The sequence below is a fragment of the Stegostoma tigrinum genome, chromosome 6 (genome assembly GCF_030684315.1).
Source record: "Stegostoma tigrinum isolate sSteTig4 chromosome 6, sSteTig4.hap1, whole genome shotgun sequence".
Classification (NCBI taxonomy): Eukaryota; Metazoa; Chordata; class Chondrichthyes; order Orectolobiformes; family Stegostomatidae; genus Stegostoma; species Stegostoma tigrinum.
The window spans coordinates 13,537,675-13,562,911 of record NC_081359.1 but is presented as its reverse complement, the minus strand read 5'-3'; the positions used below and the strand labels follow the sequence as shown (position 1 = coordinate 13,562,911).

The 25,237-nt window shown below is 41.8% G+C and overlaps 1 protein-coding gene across 1 annotated transcript; it reads left to right on the top strand.

The window, feature by feature from the left end:
• The first annotated feature begins 8,178 nt into the window (after positions 1-8,178).
• On the top strand, positions 8,179-9,927 carry LOC125453693 (transcription factor SOX-1-like). The gene has a single exon (XM_048533568.2). It carries the CDS (start codon positions 8,231-8,233, stop codon positions 9,266-9,268), a length of 1,038 nt encoding a protein of 345 aa, XP_048389525.1. The 5' UTR covers positions 8,179-8,230; the 3' UTR covers positions 9,269-9,927.
• The last annotated feature ends 15,310 nt before the right edge of the window (positions 9,928-25,237 follow it).

The following is a 25,237-nucleotide window of genomic DNA, read 5'->3' as shown; positions in this document are numbered from 1 at the left end:
AGTTTCGTAGCTGAATGGCCCATATTTCGACTTCAGCAGCAGAGGATTTCGGTACTGTTAGCAGAATTTGGCAATAAAATGTGTTATGAACATACACACTCGCACATAAAGAGACACACACTTTTCATACCAACTCACCTAAGTACATAAACATGCGCAGCAAACCAACACGGCACGCTGACACTACACACACTTGCACACAGTCATACAGTACATATACATACATATCTACACCACTTATACAGCTATACTTACACACATATCTACACCATACACGCATACAGCTACACACGTATCTACACCATACACACACGTGCATCTACACCACACACAAACAGCTACACACATATTCCAACAACACACAGAAACGCGCACACAGACACACATACCTACATCCCATGCAATACTCATACACCTATGTACAAGCTAACTCAAACACCTACATCAACGCATATATCTACTCCGTACACACACTATACGCATTCATAGTCCACAAACATACCTACACACAGCCCCAGGGACAACACGCAGATCCACATGAGCGTACGCACATACAACTTGTACGCCAACGCATTACCGCCCACTCATATACAAAACCGGTGCAGACACACTTCATACACACCCATCCATAAACACAAGCAGCTTTATGCAGATTTTTTTTATCAACCTGTTCAGGCATGCTATGACACACGTGGAATTGAACCCAGGCCTTCTGACCCCGAGGTAGGATTACAACCTGGACGCCTTTGTGTATATTTGCACTTGGACTTCGCGCGAATTAAGTATAAACATAAACAAGGACAAATGCTTGTGACAAGTCTTCGTTGCCATTTGAGACTTCCTAATATTTTGAATACTAAGACGCAAGCTTCGAGTTGATTGAGTGCTTGATCCGACAATAGCCTAATGAGCCAAAAAAGAGACATTTTAAGAATGTTGCTAACGTGAGGAATAGTTCATTAAATGTATCCATGAATGGCTATTTACCTATCTCGCTGAAAAAAATGTGTATAAGTACTTCCGGTCGCTCCCCAGCTAAATTGATTCCTATCCCAAAACGAATACATTGGAACCACATAAGGAGCCTACATTCCGTGAGAGTCGCTGTGGTGTTCACTATGTGATTCGGCGCATTTCAACTATCAATTTTAAAACAAAATACATGAAATGTGATCTGAAGAGTAACTGGGGCTACATTCCGACCAAAGCGCACGGTGGGTTCGGGCAGAACGGAGTTGGGAAGACCCAATACAACTGTATCTCATGATGTGCAAAATTGATTACACTGTCAATCTGCATTCGTGGAGATGAATGGGTTGAACTGCGAACAAAATAACCTGGATCAATCGTTTAAATCTGGCCAATAAATGAAGCCCCCAAAAATGAGCGTGGCTATACACGCGTTCCTGTAGCTTACATGAATGTGACGGTACTGGGCACATGAGGGGTCAGCTGAACACTGAAATTGGTGTACTTAGGGAGGGTGCTAGTCGCAATCTGTGGGTAGAATATTGGGCCAAATATATCTTACATGAGCCCAGCCTATGTCAATAATAATTGGTTTCGAAAGCGACCACAAGATTTCCCCTCTCGATTTGTTTGCTTGTACGTCCCTGTCTCTCTATCTGTGTGAGTTTTTCTTTGAAGAACTTTGAAAACTCACGTTTACGTCTTCTAACGACAATTGTGTTGAACAATTCGGTGCAGCTCCGATCGAAATGCAAACGCTGGTGGAAATGTTTCCAACCAATAGAATCAAGAGTCGGATCGTGACGGCTTTGTAACTCAACTAACTGACCGAGCAGATTAACCAGGGCAGAAATCACATTTAGTCGGTATTAGCTCGATGCGCTTTATTCAGCTCGGGTTATTGGCTTAAGTAAAACAGGAACTCCAGAAATACCAAACAGTGTCTGTCTAGAAGGAAACACAGCTAACACGTGGAAGACCCGAAACTGTTGTTTCTCCATTGGTGCTGGCACTTGGGCTGCATATTTCCAGTTTTTTCTGTTTCTGTTTCTATTTCAGATTTCCAGAATTCACGATATTTTCCTTTTTAATTGGTCCACATTAAAAATGCTCACCATCCGATTCCATGTGAATTTATTGCCAAAGTCACTATCGTCCGTATTTTGATTAATGCTTCCACAAAGATCGTTTGCATACCCTTTACCAAATCCACACGATTACACCGATTGACCTTTATCATAAAACTGTTTAGAACTAGTTAAAGTGAATATTTATTAAACGAGGGTGACTTTTAATACTTTACAATCTATATTTTTAAAAAATCGACGACACCCCAGAACCAAAGCCAAAATCTAAAAAAATCTTAGTACGAGTAGGGCAATTTTCCTCCGATTGATGTGGACAAGCTGGTGTGTTTCACAATATTTAAAGCCAATGATATATGTGGGTCATCGATTATCTGAAAAGTCGTCGACATTAGCACTAGAGTAAGCGCTGGGTCAGCCACTGGCCCTTGCACATAGCATTGTGACAGACATCAGCACTGGAACTGGCAGTGGGACAGGTATTGACTTTGACAATGGCATTGGGATAGACACTTGCCCTAACTATGGGACCACACGGGCACTAGCGCCGAATCAGGCTCAAGAATACATTTTTTAAATTAAAAAGGCACCATGACCCCTAACAGTGAAAGCCATTGTATTTGTATTTTATAAATAATACTTGTTACTATTTGACATAAATTAACCAGGTACTTCGTTCCCTGCCGATCTCTGTGCTGTTTCTCCATTATCGATATTACTTCACTTCAGCAAGAGCTAACCCTGTGTGACCACCGTGTTTGGCGTTCCAGATGCAACGATCAACAGCCAGCCTAACCCCAAAAGAAACTGAGAGTTCTTTAAGGTCAATGTGTGCGTGTGAGGTTCACTAATGTAACTTAGAGAAAGAAATCTGCTGTCTTCCTTTTGTCTGGTCTACGTTTGATTCCAGACCCATTGCGACTCAGTTGACTCCTAACTGCTCTAAAAAAAGGGCAATTGAGAACAAGCAATTAGTTCCAGCGACGTCCATAATCCCTGACCGATTACTTACAGAAAAAAGTGAGAAAATTTAACGGTGAAAATTTCCAGTCGCAATCGTATAAACCAATCCAAATTGCCGCCAGCAAATTATTTTCACCCTCGTGAAGATAAATTATTGTCAGTTGTTGTAACAATTTATTTGCTGCAAGTCTGTTTTAAAAGGCCAAGCTTGTACGTGTTCTAAAAAACCATTGTTCGCATCAATAATTCCCAAAGTTTGGAAGTTATTTCATGGTTTACTCGCTAACGCGTCTGATTAACGGCTGAAATGTTCAGCAAGGTTGTGTTATTCAAGAAATAGATAAACGATAGGACAATGAGATGATTTTTTAGAGCCCTCGTTTTAATTGCTCATTTTTTCCCCGCTATTGCGAACTATTAACACCAATATCAAATCAAACCAAAACAATAATTCACGGCCTTTCGTAATCTCTAATTCGTTATTTATAGAATCGAGAATGGTGGAATTTGAAGTGGTTTAAAATGCTACTTGACATTATCTTCAAATATTCTGAATCATTAACACCGGGTCTACCCCAATCAATTAAGATACATCTGTGAATGTGGATTCTAATGAAATGGAGGCGATTATTTGACCGAAGAACTGAGAATAATTACAATCTCTACTTAAAACACCTCAAATATCCGTGCATTGAGATAGAAATTCTTAGTAAGCTGCAGTAAGACAATGTTTTAAGTGAGCGAGCTTCCTGATTCAGACCCCTGTGAAGCCCAGTTTGGTTCTAATTCCCCCACCGGGTTCCGGTCTATATTAGTTTTAACACTTTATCTTGAGATATTGCAAATGATCTTGTGCTTTGTTTTACGGAACGCTTTGATGAAGCCATCGCGAACTTTAATTGTAAAACCGGAGTTGTATGATGCCGATTCTGGAGAGTGGATTGGGATGTCCTATTTCAGCTGACATATTCATGTCAGTTTTGACATCAAATTGCTTTTAATCACCGAAAATCCCAAGTGCTGTTATCTAAAAGTTGTGTTTTATCTCACAGTCACTGTGATCCCGTAAACGGAGCTGTCAGTTCCCAGGCACCTGGGTCTGAATGATGTCTTTGTGTCTTTTACCCTCAGGAACACATCAGGCCCTCTCATTATGCTGTAGCGTTCTTTAATCACATTCTGTGCTTACGAAACCATTCACATTTACATCTGCATTTTAAATTAATTAAGCAAAGGTATTGTTCGGAACTGAGAACCACGTTCCACTGTATTATTTTAAACGATGGTTAATCGATTGAGAGACAATAAGATACAATTCTACCATAGAACCTTTGAAATGTTAAGATGCAGTTATAGACTGGCACACCATGTTTTATAATGTCTATGATAGCTAACAATATTAAACGGTGTGCAATAAGGATGCCCAGGATTTTATAGCCCGTTATGAGTTATTTCGTTTTACCTTTAATTTAACATTGGTACTCGGTCCAGTGATGGGCTGTATTTTTTGGAAAATTACCAGAAGAGGTTAAGTTACTAGGTTTCTGCATTTGAGAAGCCGAGGCAAATTCGGTACAGGCTGAAAACTAAGTTAAAATATCCACATTTTGATTTTTAAAATGCTGGTGTCTGGGTCGAATGCGTTGCCAAATATGTGTTCACCAAGCTGTATATATCACTGCATATACCCGTGTACGGTTTGTGTGTCTAGTTTCCCCCTTCCTTTTGTGCTTTGTAACTAACCTTTTCCTTTTATTGAATCTAGTGGTTACGCAGCTTGAATATTGACGTGTTCCCACTGCTCGGTTGTTAACCCAATTACAGAATTCATCAAGAACTGTATTGAATTATCTTTGCCCATACAGTATCAGCATTAGCCTAATTAAAAGCTATAATGTATCGTATAATGATTAAATCGTTAGTCGTAGTGTAGGAAGCAATATTTTGTTTCCCCTCAATTAGAAGCTGATTGAGGTTTTCAGGGTAGGTCATCTGTGAAATTTGAATGATATGCGTGAGTATTTGCTTACGGCGCCATCTCTTCTTTCTAAGGCTGGCTTTGACTCGGAATCCGAATTAATTGATTTAGTGTTCAGAATGACCACATTTCCTATTCCCAGAGCTTTTCAATAAAATTTGTATAACCTTTATTTGAAAGCAAGAAAAAGTTGTAGATGCTTCACAGATTATTGATGTAGCATACAAGAAGCAATTACTCAAATAATATGAAATTATTTGTTTCTCTATGTGAAGCCTACGTTCAAAAAAAATGTCACAATTCACTTTAATACATCCCATCCCCCTAACCGAAGTGTCTTTTCATAATGACGCTGTCCATTGTGGGCTCTGTTTCTGATGTCACTTATAACGGTGTTTCGGGGGAAGAATATTGTGCTGTATGAATTCGTTTCTGTTAAAATGCACGAACTGTACTTCGTCGCCGAGAATGGCAATAGTATATAGAGAGAGTGGTGACGCCGTGCGGGGTTAAACTGAGCGAAATATAAAGGAAGCTCATCAGAATCGATCTCCGTTTATTCGAGCCTTCTCCCAGGAAGCTCCAGCCGGTGCCTGTCGCCAGCAGACGGCGATGGACATCTGCTTTCCAGCGTAGAATTTCACAAAAGCCACTTCCATTCGAATCTCCCTTATCGAATTATTTATCTTCTCTTTAATAACCAACCTCCCAGCGCAAGCAAATTGCTAACGCCTAGATATGATTCTGCTAACTAATTGGATTTCGCTTAAGTCGTGGCAGTTCATTTAACCCGTTTCGGAAGGCGCTGGGTCGTATGGTGGCACAAACAAAGTCCGTTTCAATGGTAATTCTTCACAGACGCTCAAAGTTGAAAAACTTCTGCAAGCGGCTTAATTTGTTTAAAGACCATTTACTGGACTCTAAAGGGCCCAATTACTGACATAAAACGGCGCAGTGGGAGTTCCTGCTCCCGCCCTTTCCCTCTACCACCCAGAATAACTGATTTACAAACTGTTGACCATGGAGTTGCTTGAATCATTTCCCTTGCTGTTAGTCCTACGTTTACCCGAATGCGTTCAGTTTTGGTTAGTCGGCAGAAAAATATAAACCCCTTCCCCCTCGATTCCAGGCCCTCGTGCATTGTGAATAATGGCCTGAACAAGTTCAAACAGATAGCCAACACATTGCGCCCTCGCCACATGGTTATCGCTCCTCCTGGCCTCTATCCACACGCTGGCATAATAAGGTCCTGCTCTTTGCTTCGTCATCGCCGGGCTCTGATCTAACAAAGCACAAAACAGTCACTGGAAAACAGTTACTTGTCATGAGTAAAACCAGTTTTAATAATTTATCTTTTCCTAATATCAACATGACTCATTACAGATCAAATGTAATATTAAGGCCATTTACAGGAAATATGCTTCTTTTCCAGCCATAATTTTAATTCCCGCAAGGTCTGTGTTAAATTTTCTCCTATTAGTTTATAACGAACTCTGGCTGTGAAATTGACTTAATAAATGCGGAATCAAAAACGCGCAGTTCTAGTAATCAGTTATTGTATTATTTAGCTTTTTCAAGATTTATCCGGATTTGTAGACGGCGAGGTGTAACACTATACCTAATGATTTTGTTAATTCTTTAATTTGGTCCATTGATGTGGGAAAACTGATTTAAAATAGGGGATTCTATGTTGCCGAATCCAGCTACTTGCTGCGGATTGTACATTGTTTGCTCGGTTCTCCGGGGCTGGTTCGGAACCGCCGAGCAGATGGACGGGTTTGTGGCCGTCCGGGCTGCAAACCTCGCCCCCTGCCCCCAACACCCCAATGATTGACAGGTAGCTCCCAGAGTCCCGGGCCCAGGGAGATGCCGACTCTCAGCTGTCAGTCAAACAGCCACCAGGCAACGACACCTGTTGGAGGCGAGCGAACACATCGCGAGGGGTTGGGGTGGTGGAGGCAGCGTGGCCGTTGTGTGGGAGTGTCTCTTGGGGCTCGTCACCGACTCCAGCAAAGTGCCAGCGTGCAGACTGAATACTGGCCTTGCTGCGAACAACACGGTGCATTGGGCAGAGGGTCCACTAACTTGGGAGGCAACTCTGTCTCGGATTCCCTGTCCAGGAGAGAGTTACGGCCTGTGGTTCTGAAATTCAACTTCATAATCAACCGAGTGCCTTTCAAAAGCGCGGGTCAAGCTTTGGCGAGGGACCAAACGAGTAAAAACTGGACTTCTGCTGCTGTCGGCAGGACCAACTGGGCACAGTGGCCGTTTCCACAAAGGCTCAAAGCTCACCCCGTGCAGGGTGCTGCAAGGCTCTCAGGCAGAGGGGAGGTCGGGGCTGGGGGGAGAGATCCACCTTCCCTTCATCCACACAGATCCCCCCTTCCTACAACCCCCAATTCGAAAGGCCTTGGTATTGGCCCCGCCCTCTTATTTGCCTAATTAATGCCGCTCTCACCCCGCCGACGTCACTGCCGTTCAAGAGAACCTCACCCAGAGCTCCAGCCTATTGGCTCCTGTAAACTCATTTAACGGCTGTCAATCTCCATCCCCCGGGCCCTTTTCTCTTCCCCAGCTTCACCCCACATGGAAGCCAGAGACAAATAACTCCGGGCACAACCGGCTTCAAACCCGAGCGAATCTGCACCGAGCGACTCTGCACCGATTCTAAACCCGAGCAAGTCAGCACCGATTCGAAACCTGAGCAAGTCTGCGCCGATTCTAAACCCGAGCAAGTCTGCATCGAATCGAAACCCGAGCAACTCCTCACCGATTCTGAACCCGAGCAACTCCTCACCGATTCTGAACCTGAGCAACTCCTCACTGATTCTAAACCGGAGCAACTCTGCACCGACTCTAAACTTGTGCAACTTTGCACCGAATCTACACCGAGCAACTTTGCACCGAGTCTAAACCGATCAACTCTGCACCGAGTTCCAACTGGTTTCAAACCGAATGACTGTGCAGTCTCCCGTGTAAACGGCTGCGCCTCGGGTTGCCCAGTCTCGGGTCGGTGAAGCCCGCTCTCCAAGTCTAACGGCTTGCGGGGGTGGGGAGGGGGGTGGGGTGTGGAATTGGAGTGGGCTAAAGGAACGGGGAGTTGCCCCAGCACCGGCTGCTTCCTCTCCGCCCACTCCCCCCCCCCACCCCCACCCCAACACCTCCTTCCTGGCCAGGCTGCTGTACATCCCCCCTCCCCGCACCCCGCCCTCCCCGGGAACCGGGTACCGCTTGAATGTACAGCTTGATGATGGAGGGCGAGCTGCAGTCCCCGGGACACCCGGTCAGTGCCCCGAGTGCCGGAACCCCGGTGCCCACAGGCGGCGCGAACGGCAAACTGAGCGGCGAACGGGTCAAGCGGCCGATGAACGCGTTCATGGTGTGGTCCCGGGGTCAGCGCCGGAAGATGGCTCAGGAGAACCCGAAGATGCACAACTCAGAGATCAGCAAGCGCCTGGGGGCTGAGTGGAAACTCATGTCCGAGGCCGAGAAGCGCCCGTTCATCGACGAGGCCAAGAGGCTGCGGGCGCTGCACATGAAGGAGCACCCGGATTATAAATACCGGCCCCGCCGCAAGACCAAGACCCTGCTCAAGAAGGACAAGTACTCGCTGCCCGCCGGCTTGCTCTCTCCTGGCCCCGGGGCAATGAGCTCGCCTCCAGGCTTGAACCAACGGCTGGACGGAGCCGGCGCCTACGCGCACATGAACGGCTGGGCGAACGGCGCTTACCCGGGCTCGGCGGCGGCGGCTGCGGCGGCGGCGGCGGCGGTCATGATGCAGGACCCACTGGCTTACAGCCAGCACCCGGCGCTGGCGGCGGCAGGAACAGCGGCTGCAGGAGGAGGAGGGAGTGCCGCCGGCGGTAACGGCGCCGGTGGGTCAGCGGGTCACCATCCCCATCAACATCACCATCATCACCCGCAGCAGTTACACCGCTATGACATGTCCCTGCAGTACAGCCCCATCCCCGGCACACAGGGCTACATGAGCGGCTCCCCCTCCTACAGCCCCATCCCGTCCGGTTACAGCCACCAGGGAGCCACCACTCTCTCCCTGGGCTCGATGGTCAAGTCGGAACCGTCCCCCAGCCCTCCGGTCAGCTCGCACTCCCGACCCCCTTGTTCCGGGGACCTGAGAGAGATGATCAGCATGTACTTGCCAACCGGAGGAGAAGCCGGGGACCCAACCCAGAACAGACTGCTTCCCCTGGCTCAGCACTACCAGAGCCCCAGCACGGCTGTTAACGGGACCATCCCATTAACTCACATGTGAACTTCCAGCCCTCGGCAATTTGCTTTTTTTTTGATGTACTTGTAAAAAAAGAGGTAAAGTCGTTCGTTGTGGGAACTCTCGGAAAGTTACTGGTTCTGAAGCTAGTGCACATAACGTTTTAAAAAAAAAGAATGTAAATGTTTTATTAGCCGAGTGTTTCTTTTCTTTTTGTACAGTATTTATCAGACAGTTGAGATGAATGGCTATATTAAATGTCGCCTGCTGGAATTTACCCAGATTGCGCTCCCGCGCTGTTTACACACACTCGCTATTACTCCCCACGGAATAATCAGAAATTCCGCTCCCTTTCCCTCTCACACACCAAGGGAAATCTTTGTGATTTTGAAAAGGCAAGAGACAGGATTTCCAACTTAATTTCTAAGGCGTTTGAACTGCCTTTAGTTGCAGGTGTGTGCCTCACGTGAGTTTCTGTATATGAAACACTTTCCCCATTTCTTTTTTGCTTGTGAGATTTCCTGTCAGTCATAGAGAGAATTAGATCATTTTTATTCTAAAATTGAACCGCGGATTAACCGGCAGCCGATGTAAATAGTTTACTAATACTTTTCTGAACAGACCGACTGTTTGCGTGGCTCAAAACAAGTCCGTTAAAATAATAAATTTTTACAAAAAAAGTTGTACATAATTTGCATTTATACTTTCCCCTGTTTATTTCATTCATGAACTTGCTTCGGGGCTGTATTCTTTACTCATGAAAAGTAGCATTTGGAAGCCGTCGTGGTGTATTTACTGTGGATTTAATTCCCCGGACAATCACCAACAAAACCTGCTCCTCTGGGCTGAGAAAGTTTGCACAGAGCGTCCTAATCCCGTGAATGATTAGAATTGAACTGACAGGACTCATAGTTTGAATTACTATAGAGTTTGTATAATCACGAACCGTTATGCTGGGGGAGTGCAATACTTTATCATCTATGAAATTTAAACTTGTTGACAGTATTAAATACACGGCAGCTTCATTACTCACATATATTTCACTCCCACATATTTATTACTAACAGGAACCATTTGTTTGGTAATGCTTTTATTTAACTTTAAATGCTTATTAAAATATAGCCCTTTCAGAGCGCCGTCAGTTTCGGAATCAAACACGTCCTTTTCAAATACAAGATAGAACAGAATTATTCTGACTTTCTGAACGCGGAAATGGCTTTCCCTTTTCAGTTACCCACTGAGACTTTATGATGGGATGTTTTTGACCTGCAGTGGGCTCACGAAGGGGACTGGGTTAGAAATATACAGAGGTTTCATTGGGGACGTACCTCGGCAACAGTAATACAACGGTAACAAAGAAAAAGGGAGAGTGCGATGCGGACAAGTTGATCAGAATTTCTCCAAAAAGGGAAGACACACGGGGAGGTTTTCTACTCGTGTCGACCTGTTTTGTGCTTTTTCAGAATTCACCAACTGGAACTTGATGCAGAGAGAAGTTTTAGAAATCACTATTCCAACTATTGACTAATCACAACGGAACCAAAGTGCACGTGGTTTGAAAATACTTTCGTATTTCACGGATCTTGTCAGCAATCAAAATATTGTTCAAACCGCGTTTTCAGAAAAAAAACTAATAACATGAACAATTTACTAAACTTTCTATAACAGAACCAGGAAATAGCCGGTTATGTTAGAATGTTCTTTAAAATTTAAAATATACGAAGTCTGACTTAAATGCTTTCAACTCAAATTCGTATTAGTGTAACGAATGCTGCACAGAGCAAGTTAACTGATTGTTGAGTTCAGTCGCACAGTAGATCCAAGAAAGATTACAACTAAGCCTCAAATACCTTAGAGGTCTTTTACAAACCATATAATACCCGATAATTAAATGATCCTAATAAATTCGGAAAGGGCTACAGAAACTCAGCAGGTCTGGCAGCATCTGTGGGGTGACAAACAGTGTTAACGCTGCGAGTCTGGTATAAGGATTGTGTTAGAGCTGCTTGCGCTTTTCCAAGTTCCAGCCAGTTGTTGCTTGGTTTCGCCTCTCTACCACGTCTCTTTCAGTGACGAAGGCCTGAGCATCTCGCACGCGGTTGACTGTGTCACTTTTCGATTAATTAGCAATTTTACAACATACACAGCGACACTTGTAGCTAACGCTCGCGAATCTGCACCAAATGTGTCCGGTCGTTCGCCATTCAAATCTTTAAACTTCGGGTTTTTCGAGTGACTGATAATCGCGAAACGAGTGTGTAAATAAAGCGTGTTTGGAGGCTTATTGTTAAGAACGTATTCTTCAAATAGAAACAGGCCAAGCCTCAAAGGACACTAGATTCTCTCATACATTCGGGCTGCCTGGAGCTGTTATTCAGTCCTTGTGCTGTGCGTGTCTGGGAAAGGAAGCCTTTCGATTTCATTTTACGTTTACCGTTACACATTAAATTTACTCAATTGAAGGAGTTAGCGAAATATAGGATTCGTATTAAAGATAGATTTATGAGCCAAGGGGCTCCCCCGCTTCCATGTCTGTGGTTCTGTATATTATTGTAGGCTATCACTGATGTCGGTATTATAGATGCATGGTCCTTATTCTAAATTATTAGTTCTGGTCGAGCAATTATTCTTCTTCTCTCATTTCCTCGCATGGTGACTTAGTTTGAATTATGAGCCACGGGAATAAGTAAAAAGTTTATTTTTTACATTTTCAATGTTTTCTTATATAGAAACTCTTTAATGAATATTTTCAAATCCCGTGAACGTTGGCACTGTAGATAAGAAACATTAAACAATTTTCCCTGAGATGTACTCCAGCGGGTTTAGTGAAGGATGTCGTTTGTTACTTGGTGTGGTTGCAGAGCGTGGTATGGTCAGAGAAACCGTTCCGGTAAAAAAAAATCGATTATTGCTTTTTGTTCAGGCATTGCTTTGTCAAGTATGACTGTCAAATAATTCATTCACGGCCCACTTTTCTGCTGGGGCTTAATATCAATGGGGTGCGTCGTAGGTGGAAATCTATGATCACTTTTTTAAAGCCGATTTAGTTATGTAAACTCTTAATTCTTTGTGCGTTGACGGCCAGGCAACATCGTGAGAGTAAACAATTTTCCGTCCTCAATCCCCAAGAACAGTGAGTAGAAAGTGAAGCGAGTTTCAGATGACTGTTCAGAGTACAGTCAGTTGCCCTGAGACTGAAAGCGTGGAGCTGGGAAGAAGATTATTTAGAGTGGTGCTAATCTGCCACCCAATGGGCGGAGGCCTTCTTAATGGCCACACAATGAACGGTGTTGGCAGACAGTTAAAATGGTTTTATTTTGTGAGTTAAAATAAAGGATTTTGATGGAGCTAGGGAATTGTTTAGAGAACAGGATCAGAGGTCACGCTTCTCCGCCTCCATTTCCAAACATTGCATTTTTAAACTCAGAAACTCCTTAACGCTGAAGAAAATCAGCGCATTCATCAGGGCCCACGACCCAAATCTGCTTCCTTTGGCCGCAGCAAGGCGGTTCCGGACAATTTCACCCAGAGCTGCTGCGCTTTTCCAAAGAAAGCATCTGAATAAAAGCCACCGTCCCCTATGATGCTGGAAGTACCCAGAGAGCTTGAGACGAATTCCAACATTCCACTTATACTGGTCCCATTCCATAGGGAGATGATGGCTCCGTTGACAGGATGGTCATATTCCTAATCATATGTAAATTTAACCCGTTGGTTTCCCGGTTAAAAAGTGTTATTAGTATATTTACATGATCCATTTTTGAACCGTTATGACATTCAATTACTTCTCACTTGGCGGTCACTTTCATTCAGCAGGTGTCCTAAAACAGGCTTTTGATTATTTGTATAGTGGGCCCTGTGTAAGCAGAGAGGTGTGGGCAGTTGTTTGGCTTAATGAGGCCTGTAACTAGTCAGAAAAGATAGAATCAACAAGAAGTACATCGACTACGTTCACTTACAAACAAACTGTCCAACAGATTCAATGATTGCCAGTGTTAAAAAGTAAAATCAGCCACTTGAACATAAGGATCAGTGAGAAATTTGACCTGTCAGCTTTTTGCTAAAATACTTACCAAAAGGTTAAAAAGAAATTGCGGTTTGGGTGAAGGAAAAAACTGTTTCATTTATATCTAAGATGTTGAACAATGGAATCTCATAAAAGAAGATTTGGGCCTTTTGGTACTTTCAAAGTGACCAGCTTCCGTTGCTGACTGATAGACTGGGTTACGGTCTTCTTATTCCGGCACAACTCATTTACTAAATTCACATCATCAAAATTTAGTGACAGATTAAACAAATATATGCTCCCCAGATACGCCTGTCGAGTTGTGCGTGGATCCATGGTAATTGTGGATAAGCATGATTTGACTCCTATGTCAATGGCCGGTTATGCGCTAATGGAGCAGAAAGAGAACTTGTTTTTAATCCCCACTTACAAACTGGCCTCACTTCGCAAACTGCAGAAGTGGCGCCGAGTCAGCTGTTTTGTCACCCCCATATTAGCACAGACTGCAGATTATCAAAACGGAATGGCCATAACTTTGTGCTAACATATCCAACCATTACCCGCTTCATTCTGAGGTGCAAAAAATTATTGTAGATTTTCTGGATTTTCTTTATGTTCTCTCTGCGAAGCCACGTGTGATGCAACGTCCGGTAAAACTAGTCTCTTATGGCTCATGTTGGTATTTAAGTCTATATTTTAACCGGGAAATCGAGTGCAATTGCTGATTTATGATTTGAGGGTAATTTTACACCAATTGGCTTCTCTGCTTTCTGTACTCCACGCAGGGCTCCTGACCCCGCGAAAGTGAGAAACGGATCCAGAGTTTATGCTGCAGGTATTCTTGTCGAAAAACATCATTGGCGCAAAAGGAATATCTCGGGTTGTCTCCAGGAAGAGGAAATGCTCTTGAAGAGGGCGTGTCCAGAGATTAGCAGAAGCCCGGCAGGGTGCTGGAACGTGGGCAGTGCCCAGAGCGATTCCTGCACAATGAACCGTGTCCTATGTTATGGCAGTGCCCCGACTGTGCATTGTCTGGTCAGTGGCCTTCAATTTAGGCATTTTCAGGGTACTATCCTACATATGAATTAGGAATAGATCTAGAGATAGTAGGAACTGCAGATGCTAGAGAATCCGAGATAACAAGGTGTAGAGCTGGAGGAACACAGCAGGGCAAGCAGCATCTCAGGAGCCGGAAGGCTGACGTTTCGGGACTAGACCCTTCATCAGAACTAGAACTCGGCCATTCTACTCCCGAGCCGGCTTCCCCATTTGATAGAATTGCGTCAATTTGTTTATGGGCTTAACTGAACTTCCCCACTTGTACACTATACCCTTTGACTTCCTTGTTAGTCAGAAATCAAACTACTTATGGTTTATACAAATCCCTCTACTGCGGTCTGGGGGAGAGAGTTCCATAAACTCAAGCCCCCTCCCTTTGAGAAGAAGTCTCCTTGCCTCCACCTTAAATCGGATATCTTTATTTTTTAAATTGCGTCCTCTAGTTCCAGCTTTCCTACAAGTGGAAACATCATTTCAGTATCCATCCCGTCAACTCTCCTTCGAATGTTAAATGTTTCAGTAACAATTTTCCAAATTCCTATGGACATAATTCTAACCCTCCAACCTTTCCTCATAAGCAGTCGTCCTCGGGCTCAGTGTACTGATACTTCTCTGAAATTTCGTCTTTTCTCGAAAAAGGAAAACCAGGCTGTATAGAATAATCTAAATCCCGTCTCACCAACGCCCTGTATAAAACTGCAGCAAAATGTACTTACTTTTACATTACATTTTCTTGCAATAAGTGACAACATCCAATTTGCCTTCTAACTGCTTAAATGTACCTCCATACTAACATTTTGTCATTCATATACCAGGTCACAAGTCCATTTATACCTCACAATTCTACAACTTCTCTCACTTTAAAATTTTAATTCATCTTGCCAAATGGACAAGTTCATATTATACATATTTGTCAATTTGTTTTGACCACTCGCTTTCCCTATCCCTATTCCTTCACAAAAAAATTAATGTCTTCCTCCAAACCTACTTTCCTTCTTATAGTTGCATAATCAGCACAGTTGAGGCTTCAGCTTTGAGTCATGTGGCAGCCTATTTGTTACATCCACCCTGCCAGAAAACAACCGATTTTATTCCTTTATTCCCTGTTTGACAACCAAATCTCTATCCACGCTAATGTGTTAATCCCTATACATGGGCTGTGTCACACCTTGCCTTCCATAAATTGAATTGAAGTACTGAACAACCACAGATTCCCTTTATCCATGTTGCTTGACACTTCCATGAATAACTTTAAGGAATTAATTCAAACATTTCATTTTTAGAAAACCATATGGACTCTACCTAAATTCATTAAGATTTTCTAAGCATCCAACTATAACTGAATTAACACTAAATAATTCCAATATTTTCTCGATGGCAAATGTTATACTAACTGGCTTGTAGTTTGCTGTTCTGTGATTCCTTTTGTAAATATACTATTTTCTAGAATCTAGGCAACTTTAGGAAATTAAAACTGCGCTTTGAGCAATATCCAGGCTGTTTTATGATTGGAGGGCATTGTCTTCCGTATATTGCTTGTCCATCACTCCTGCTCTTCCATTCGGGTGAAACCAATGTGGTGTGCAATTGCATCTCTCAGATGTTGTAGTTAATAATGTAAGATCATAGTCAGAATTGACCACATCTTCAAGCAAGATTAATAATTGATAACAAGCTTAGGAGCCTTCTTTTCCTTGAAAGAAAGACCTACATTTATATAGCACCTTTCACAATGTCTTGAAAGTATTTTACAGTCAAAGTAATTTTTGAAGTGTAATCACTTTTGAAATTCAGGAAATACAGCAGCTGATTGCACACAGCCAGCTCTTATTCACAAATATGTGATAATGACCATACAGGATTAGCATTAAGATACCATCAGATAATTCTTTTGAGATATTGACTGTAAGATAATTATTTTTCAGGCACTTGGTGTAACTCTTCATCCCTTTTTCCTAAGTATCTGTGAAAGGTTTGTATTATTTATTTTACCTATTTTTCCTTAATCAACCTGCTCACTGGTGTTATTACACATCACTGGAGCAGGTGGGTCTTGTCACCTTGTCCAGGGGTAAGGACTCTACCTCCACACTACAAGAGGCTACTGATGGCCTGAATGGGGGTTGTCCACCTGAGAAGACAGGAATCCCTTTGTTTAAAGTTTCACCCAAAGGGAATACCTGCTAATGTTCCCTTAGTATTGCATTGGAGGAGCTGCCTTATTTTTGTGTTCAAGTCCTGGAGAGGACATTCTGACCCATTGTTACCCACTGAGCCATGACTGACACTTCCGTTGCCCTGTAAATGATAACTTTAATGATAAAATGATAATTTTAAAACCATGCCCCCTAATTCTAGATTCATCCTGTTAACATTTACCCTGTCAAATCTCTTTGGAATGTTACATGTTTCAATAGGCCTCCTCTTTTCCTTCTAAACTCCAATGAATAATTTCAAGCTTTTCTCATAAGCATATCCTTTTAAATGTTTGAAATCAACCAAGTGAACATGCTTTAACCTGCTTCAATGTGTACTTGTTGAAGTAAGGAGACCGGATGAGTACACATCATTTCAAATACCTTCTCAACAATGCTCTGCACAAATGTAGCAAGACCTCCCTGCTACGTTCCTTGCAACAAAGGCCAACCTTCCATTCGCTTTCCTAAATACCTGCTTTTTTTTGATACATGTACTCAGGTCTATTTGTACTGCAGCTTTCTATAGTCTCTCTCCATTTTAATAATATTCTGCTTTTGTATTCTTCCTGCCAGAGTGGACACCCTCACATTGCTGCCCATTATACAACATCTGCCAAACTTTTGCCTACTTACTTAACTAACTATATCCTTTCGCAGGTTTTTTGTATCTTCCACACAACTTGTACTCTTGCCTATCTTTATGTCATCTACAAATCTGGCTATGATAAATCAGTTCCTTCAATCAAGTAATTCATATAAATCACAAAAAAACTGAGATGCCAGCACTGAATCCTGCAGTGCTTCATTCATTATTTTCTGACCTGAAAATGATCCACATATCCCAACTTACTTCTATTTTTAATTGACCAATCTTCTGTCCATGATAATATATAACTCCCAATACCATAAGATCTTCCATTCTAAGTGTTATTTAATGCTTTTTCAAAATTCAAATACACCACATCTGCTGGTTCCCCTTTGTCCGCCCTACAAATTACATCTTCAAGACAACAAAATGTGAGGCTGGATGAACACAGCAGGCCAAGCAGCATCTCAGGAGCACAAAAGCTGACGTTTCGGGCCTAGACCCTTCATCAGAGAGGGGGATGGGGTGAGGGTTCTGGAATAAATAGGGAGAGAGGGGGAGGCCAATTGATCTATTGGTTGATCTATTATCTGTGCAACCACTTTTTTTAAGATACCAGGATGTAAACCATCAGGTTCAGGCAATTTGTTGGGCTTTGATCCCTTTAGTTTTCCTTGTACTTTTCTAGTGATCATGGTTGTATTACTTTTCTCCCTAGTCTTTTGCCACTCAATTTTCTACTGTTCTCAAAGTTTTTTGGAACTTCTATTGGGAACATAGATACAAAATTCTCCTTCAAAATCTTTGCTATTTCCCTGTTCTCACTAAATTTCCAGTCTCATCCTGTAAGTACCATTGCTTACTATTCGTGTCTTTTCTTTTTACATATATGTTATAGGTTTTATGGTCTACTTTCATATTTGTTGCTAGCTTTCTGTCATTCTACAATTGCTTTATCTTTACTATTTTTAGGTGTTCATTGCTGTCTTCTAAAATTGTTTCCTATCTTCCAGCCTAATACAAATCAAGTGTGTTAGGCTGGAAGATAGCACTCTGCGTCTTTCCTTTCACTTTTGTCCTATCCTTAACTTGCTTAGTTAGTCAGGCATAGTGCATTCTTCGCATTGCATATTTCATTCTCAATGTTTGTTTGTTGAGAGTTGTCTCCTTTAATATCAGCTATTGCTTCTCCACCGTCTTAGCTTTTAACATATTTTCCCAGACCAATTCAGCCAAATGTTTTACATATTTATCATCACTTTAATTTATGTTTAACATATTGGATTAAGATCTGCATTTCTCACCCACAAGCAATGTGAAATTTTATTATGTTATAAACATTCTTACCAAGAATATAATTTGTTGTGAAAGCATTTATTATTCCCATTGCAGTGCACATGGCCAGGTTCAAAATAGTTTGTTCCCTCAAATCATGCAGAATATAATGTTCCATGAAACCAATCCAAATACATTCATTCTCCAAGCAGCATTTGTCAATTTGATTCATATATATATAGTTTTTATATTATATATATAATTATCAATGTACTTACCAGCCCTATTATTAGTTGATTGTACTCTGTTGTGCAATGTAGCTGCTGTTTGAGAGCGTATACACCACTCCACCATGCAACTTCTCTCCTTTGCTGTTCCTTATCTCCACCTAAACTGATGCAAGGTTTTGATTCTCCAAGCTAAGGCAATGTTACTGTAGTAACCCCGTATTTGGTTAACATGACAGCTTTTCCATTTTTTCTGTTGTTCCAAAATGTCAAGTAGTCTCTAATGTTCAAGATCTAGCTGTGGTCAGTTTGGAACTATGTCTTAATAATGACAATTATATCATGTCTGTTTATCCATGGAATGCTTTCAATTCATGTATGTTGTTATAAATGCTGCCTTCATTCAGATAAAGGTCTTTTAATTCTGTCTTTTCACATTTTTTTTCCTTACTTTGACCTTACTTGTACTTTCTGTCCCTTCCTGCCACACTCTGGTTATCATGATCCATAACCACCACCTTGCAAAATTGTCCTTTTACTTCAGCTTTCAAATACATCTCATGTGAATCTCCCAACCTCAACCACCATCCCCCCAAAAACCTTCTAATAATTTAGTTTAAAGTAATTCCTTCAAGCCTAGATATATGACATGTCAATTTGATACTCACAGCCCAGTTCAGATGAAGGCCATCCCAAAGGTTCAGCTTCCTCCTTGCCAGTACAAGTGCCAGTGCCCCATAAATAAAAACCTATTTCTCCACAACAGTCTTCAAACCATTTATTACATTCCTTGGTTTTATTTGTCTCATGCTATTTGCTCACAATTTAGGTAGTAATCCAGGACCTTTATGGGTCTGTTCACGCAGTTGGATAGACAACTGATTTGTGATGTAGAACAACACCAATATCACACATTCAATTCCTGCACTGGGTGGCTGAGAAGGTTCCATGCTTCTCAACCTCACATCTGCCTGAGGCTCAATGACCCTCACGTTAAACTCACTACCCATTGTGGCTCACTAATGAGAGAGCGAGACTGTGGCCATTGCTTTTATAATTCTGCAATTTTAATTTAGTTGCTAGCTGCCCATACTTCCTCAATAGAAACATTTTCCATTGTTTTACCTTTTTAAAAAATTCATTCATAGATGTGGGTGTCACGGACTAGGCTAGCATTTATTGCACATCTTTGATTGCCCAGTGGGCAGTTAGGAGTCAACCACATTGCTGTGGATTTGGAGCCACATTTAGGCCAGACAAGTGAAGGATGTGTTTTTCCTGAGAATTGATTATGGTTTCCTGTTCATCATTAGACATTTAATTCCAGTTCTTTTTGACTGAATTCAACTTCTACCATCTGCCATTGTGGGATTCAAACCCGGGAATAATAGCCTAATGATAATACCACCCCAGTTGCCTCCACCACAACCTATATTGTTGGTACCCACATGAACCATGGCAATTGGATTATTCCCCTCCCCACTCCAGTTCCACCCAGCCCTGAAGTGTCTTCAACTATAGCACTGGGCATGCAAAACTGTCTTTGGGACTGATGCAGAGAACAATGTTTACATTCCTAAATGTACTGCCCAACATTTATTTATTGCTCCTCTCAATCTACACACTGCATGATTTAAGCACAGAAGGGGGCAATTTGGCCCATCACATCTATACCAGCAAAACAATTGTTGTCCCATCTCCCAGTCTTAGTCTGGGAGAACTTCATTACCTGATGTTTGATTATGTATCTCCTCAACTGTCCTCTAAACGATGCTCCCCCCGTTTGTTATTGCAATCTCTGTTAAGGCAAGCTGGATCCAACATTGGCTGACAGGCAGGAAACAACAAGGTATTGTTGTTGATAAGTGTCCTGGTGATTGGCAGACTACTTCTAGTGGGGCTCTGCAAAGTTCACTACTGGGGCCTTTTCTATTTAAGCCTCTCACAATGACTCACACCTCAATTAGATCTCTTCTCAACATCCTCCTTTAGAAAATTGACCCAACCTATCCAATTGTTCTTCATGGCTAAGTTGTTCAATTTCTGGCATCATTGTTAGAAATCTGTCCAGTACAAACATATCCTTCTCCTGTAAAACAGTAGTCATGATCTTACATAATGTTCTACCTGTGGCCTAACTCTTATTTTCTACAATTCTCACATGACCTACCTGCTCCTATATTCCACATCATACCCAAGGAAGTATCCCATATGCATCTTGATTACCCCAGATAACTGCCCTGCTACCTTCAGAAATCAATGGATATGCACCCCAAAATTCCTCTATTCCTCTATACCTCTCAGAGTCCTATCAATTATTGTCTACCCTTTTGACTCATTTCTCCTCCACCAACACACTGCCCTGCACTTAAAGTAGAGCTATTCTTGCCATTTTCTTTTCGATCCAGCTAGCATATTGATATTTTGTTGCTGCCTGTAGCTTTCTTGCTCACTATTAATCACAAAGACAATTTTTGTTTTATCTGCAAACTTTTTAACACACTTCCTATATTTAAGCCTATTTCATTGGTGTATACCACAAAGATGAATAGATCCAATATGGAACCCTGCAGGAACAGACTGGAAACAGCCTGCTTGAGCACTTATGAACCATCACACATTCCTTCCAAATACTAAGCCAATATTGCTTCCGACATGCCACATTTCCTTGGATCCTATGAATGAATCCATACAGATCATTGGAAATCTCCATAGACTTGTTGACCAGCTCTAGATTAGTAACCTCTCTCTACTTATCACCTGACACTGCATTCACTACTCACAGCCCATGCCACTACTTGCCCACTCCATGCCCAGAAACACTACCTCCATCTATTGTTTCTTGGCTCCAGATTCACCACACGCTACTCCATTGACAAAGTTGTAGTCTGATTCTGGATGTAGCTTTCATTTGCAATTGCATTTCTGTTATGAATTGGAATTCACAATGCTATGTTTGCAGGATGAAAGATAGCTTCTAACGTGAATTGTGACACCAGAGCTAAATGTCATTTTAAAACTGTCACCTTTGTATGGAGCTTTGAATACTTGGCATATTTCTCAATATTCTTATTGGTAGAAACTGCAGTCAGACCTAAAATGAAGAATTAGACGTCCAGGACGGAAAGCTCAAAGCTGAAGTGTCATTCCTGATATATGGGCTCTCAATGGTTTTGTCTCCATTTAGCCCATGGCTGGAACCTTTCCTTCGCTGACAATCATCAGCTAATTCTGATAACCAAAGCTCTAAGCAGCCAACCCCTCAATAAGGGGTGCTTTACATTTCACGGAACATTTGGGACAAACTGATATCACTCTTAGGCTGGCCAAAGGGACTGCCAGGCAATGGACTCTAGCACAGAATTGATTCAGGCATAACATTCAACCACCCTTGGCAACCTCATTGACAAAGAGACATTAGTAGATAGACATTTTATTCACCATTAATCTTACACTAGTTAATCTCTTATGGAGTCCAGCAGAGGAAGTTAAGACTAAATGTAGACTTGAGAAGAAACTGGAGATAAAGAACCAAGTTGTACAGGTAGACAGGGCTTAAGTAATAGTCCTGTTTTTTGTCTCAGTTTCTAATGTAATTTTGATTTCATATTTAATCAAAAGTCTAAACTTATGACAATTTTAGAAGCAGAGTTTGTTGAAGCAAAGGAGGATCTTTAACATACATTCTAAGGAACTGAAGCAATTGAACGTCACCAGTGGATGAAGGGTATCATTGCAAGGTGACAAGTTCACACAAGAAGTTTTCATTATAAATGTAGAGTTTAATATTTATATTGTGACAGTGTGACAACAGAAGTAAGGTTTTGAAGACAGAAAATACATATGGAGATATAAATATCAATATGTCACAGACAAAATGGATAGAAACAAGGTCTTAGTAAATGCTGGAGATTGGCATGTTTACAGATGAACTAAATCATAGGAAAATGTGATAGAGTTTACCATGATCTATAAACTGGAGGCTGCAAACAATTGTGGTAACATGAAGCTGGATTTCCTAAATTTGGGTTTAGAAAGATTTTCCTAAATATTCTATATTTATAAACAGGAAATACCTGTCTTTGAAGAGGAACTAATTTATCCCCATTCTTGTAGCAATAAACAGAAATTTGGACTACTCTGATAAGTTCAAACATTAGGAATTGGAAACCAAATAGAGATGAGCAGGAAACAATGGATCAGACATGGGGAAGCAAGAACTTTAAGAATTATGTGAACAGAGACAGAGACAGCTACTTCTCTGTTTAATCATGATCAATACAATGGCTTGGTGTGATAATCTGTATCTGGTAAAATTCTGACACATCGCTGCTGATCTGAAACTAAAATGTATTGCATATCTGTGAATAAGTCCATATAATATTCCTCCATTCCACAAGAAGTATATGACTTACCCCTACATGACAGTGGTCCTTAACTGGAGTATCTCATGTGACCCACAACTCACTAAATTAATGTTAAAATGTGCTCAATTAGTCAGTTCCTGGCCCTTTGCTTGAAAGATGTTTATTGAGAGTAAGATAGCTTTTTAATCATGCTTATGGATGGTAGCATTGATTGTTTTTCGCAAAGAAACCTTGATTTTTAAACTGAATTCAAATTTTTAGATAGTGGAATTACACAATTGCTTTCTCTGGATTGTTGAGTAATTGACATAAATATGGCTCGATAGTTGCAATTTAATCCACTCCAAAATTGTCTATTCCAGAATATTATTGAAGCAACAACTTGAGGTTAGGTTATTTGAGATCTATTATTCTGCACCGAGACAGGGTTAGTTTTATTGTTATAGTAAAGGTCCCTTTGAGAGGCAGTGAACCAACATGATAGGATGTTGTATTATGTTTCTGTGTAGTAAGGTTAAGTGTGAAACTCTGGTGATAAACAAAATGAAAGAGTTAAGGGGAGTGAGTTGGGCAAATAGATTGAGAATTAGATTTAAAGGTATGATAAAGGGTAAAAATTGGCAATCATTTGAAGAAATATTCATAATTCTCCATGAATATGCATTCACATGGGGAATTTTTTAAAAAAAATCACAGGATAATGTAACAGCAATGGCTAACCGAAAAGCTTATGATAATTTTAGATTTTAAAACGATGGTTATTGAGTCATTCACATCTAGCTAAATACACTGTGAAAAGGATGTAATGGAAATATAAAGGGATAGAGACTGTTTACAAGATTGGTCAGGAAGATGATTGATAAAGCATAATGTGGGAAAACGTGAAATGTGCCACTAGTAGGGAGAATGGAAAACAAGTTTGCTTTCAAGGAGAAGGGACTAGTGTATGCTAGGATTTCAAGTTCTTGTACACAAACACAGAAAGTTAACATGCAAGTGTAACAAGCTGTGAGAAAGGTGAGTGGCATCTCAGCCTTTATTGCAACTGAATTAGTTGAAACATAACACAAGGAATGTCTTGCGACCATTGTATAGATCAGGCACAAGATCACAAAGAGGGTATATTTACCTATAGACCATCTCATCAGAAAAAGGATAGATTTTAATCGACCTGTTCAAGGACGTTATTACACAACACTGCAGAAGGTGGGACTTGAACCTAGACCTCCCAGATTTAAAAGTAGCGACATTGCACCACAACAGTCTATTTGCCTTGAAGGGGCGCAACAAAGATCCATCCAGAGTAAAACCAAAACAGAAAGTGCTGATAAAACTCAGCAGGTCTGGCAACAGTACAGAGAAAACAGAGTTAAGATTTCAGGTCCAGTGACCCTTCTTTGGAACTGATTCACCAGGATTGAAGTCTGGAACGAAAGTGTTGACCTGTCAAGATGATCTAGAGGAAGGTGATCTCATTAAGCTGTAACATTTCTGGGAGGACTCGGTCGTATAAATGCTGGTCAGGATTGGTGGGTTTAGGATGAGTGGTCACATTACCATGGATTGGATCTGTTATTTAAAAAAAGTTGATGAATTTCTTCACTCAGAACATTGTGAATGTTTGGGATATTCTAACACAGAGGGCTGTGGGTGTTCAATAATGAGCAAGATTAACATCCATATTTTCGGACACCAAACGAATGGATAAAGATGGGAATGGAGAGAGAAAGTGGAAGTTCTACAGAAATACAGGCAGGATCATAGCGAATGGTGGAGCAGGCGCCGGGGCCCGGTGATTAATTCTTGTTCCTATCTCTCGTGCTCTTATTCACGATTTTAAAGTCGGATTTAATGGGGTAGTATGTCAACTCCCAGAGCTGTGAAAGAATTCCCCGGAGCCCTCTCGCCCTTTCTCCAGTGGGTCGGTGGGGAGGGAAAGGGGGTGGAGGGGACTGTCACTGCTGGGGTTATGCTGCGACCACTGCAAGCAGGAACTCTTTCTGGGAGAAGCTCAAACTGTCCTTTCAACCTAAAACTGGTCAGCTCATCGACAGGGATCGGAGATGACCGCGGAAAATTCTGAAGAGAGTTGCTCTCTCTCTGTCTCTGTCTCTCCATAGATGTTGGCACCGGACCCGCTGGCTATTCCCAGCTTTTGTATCGCATTTTTCCAGCATCTGCAGTATTTTACCTCTGGGCAAGGAGGCTCGGTCACAGGGTGGTCGCTAGACACAGGCTCCGCTCATACACGACGTTGCAGTCCCCACAGTACGCATGAGTTAGCCTGCTCCTGTCT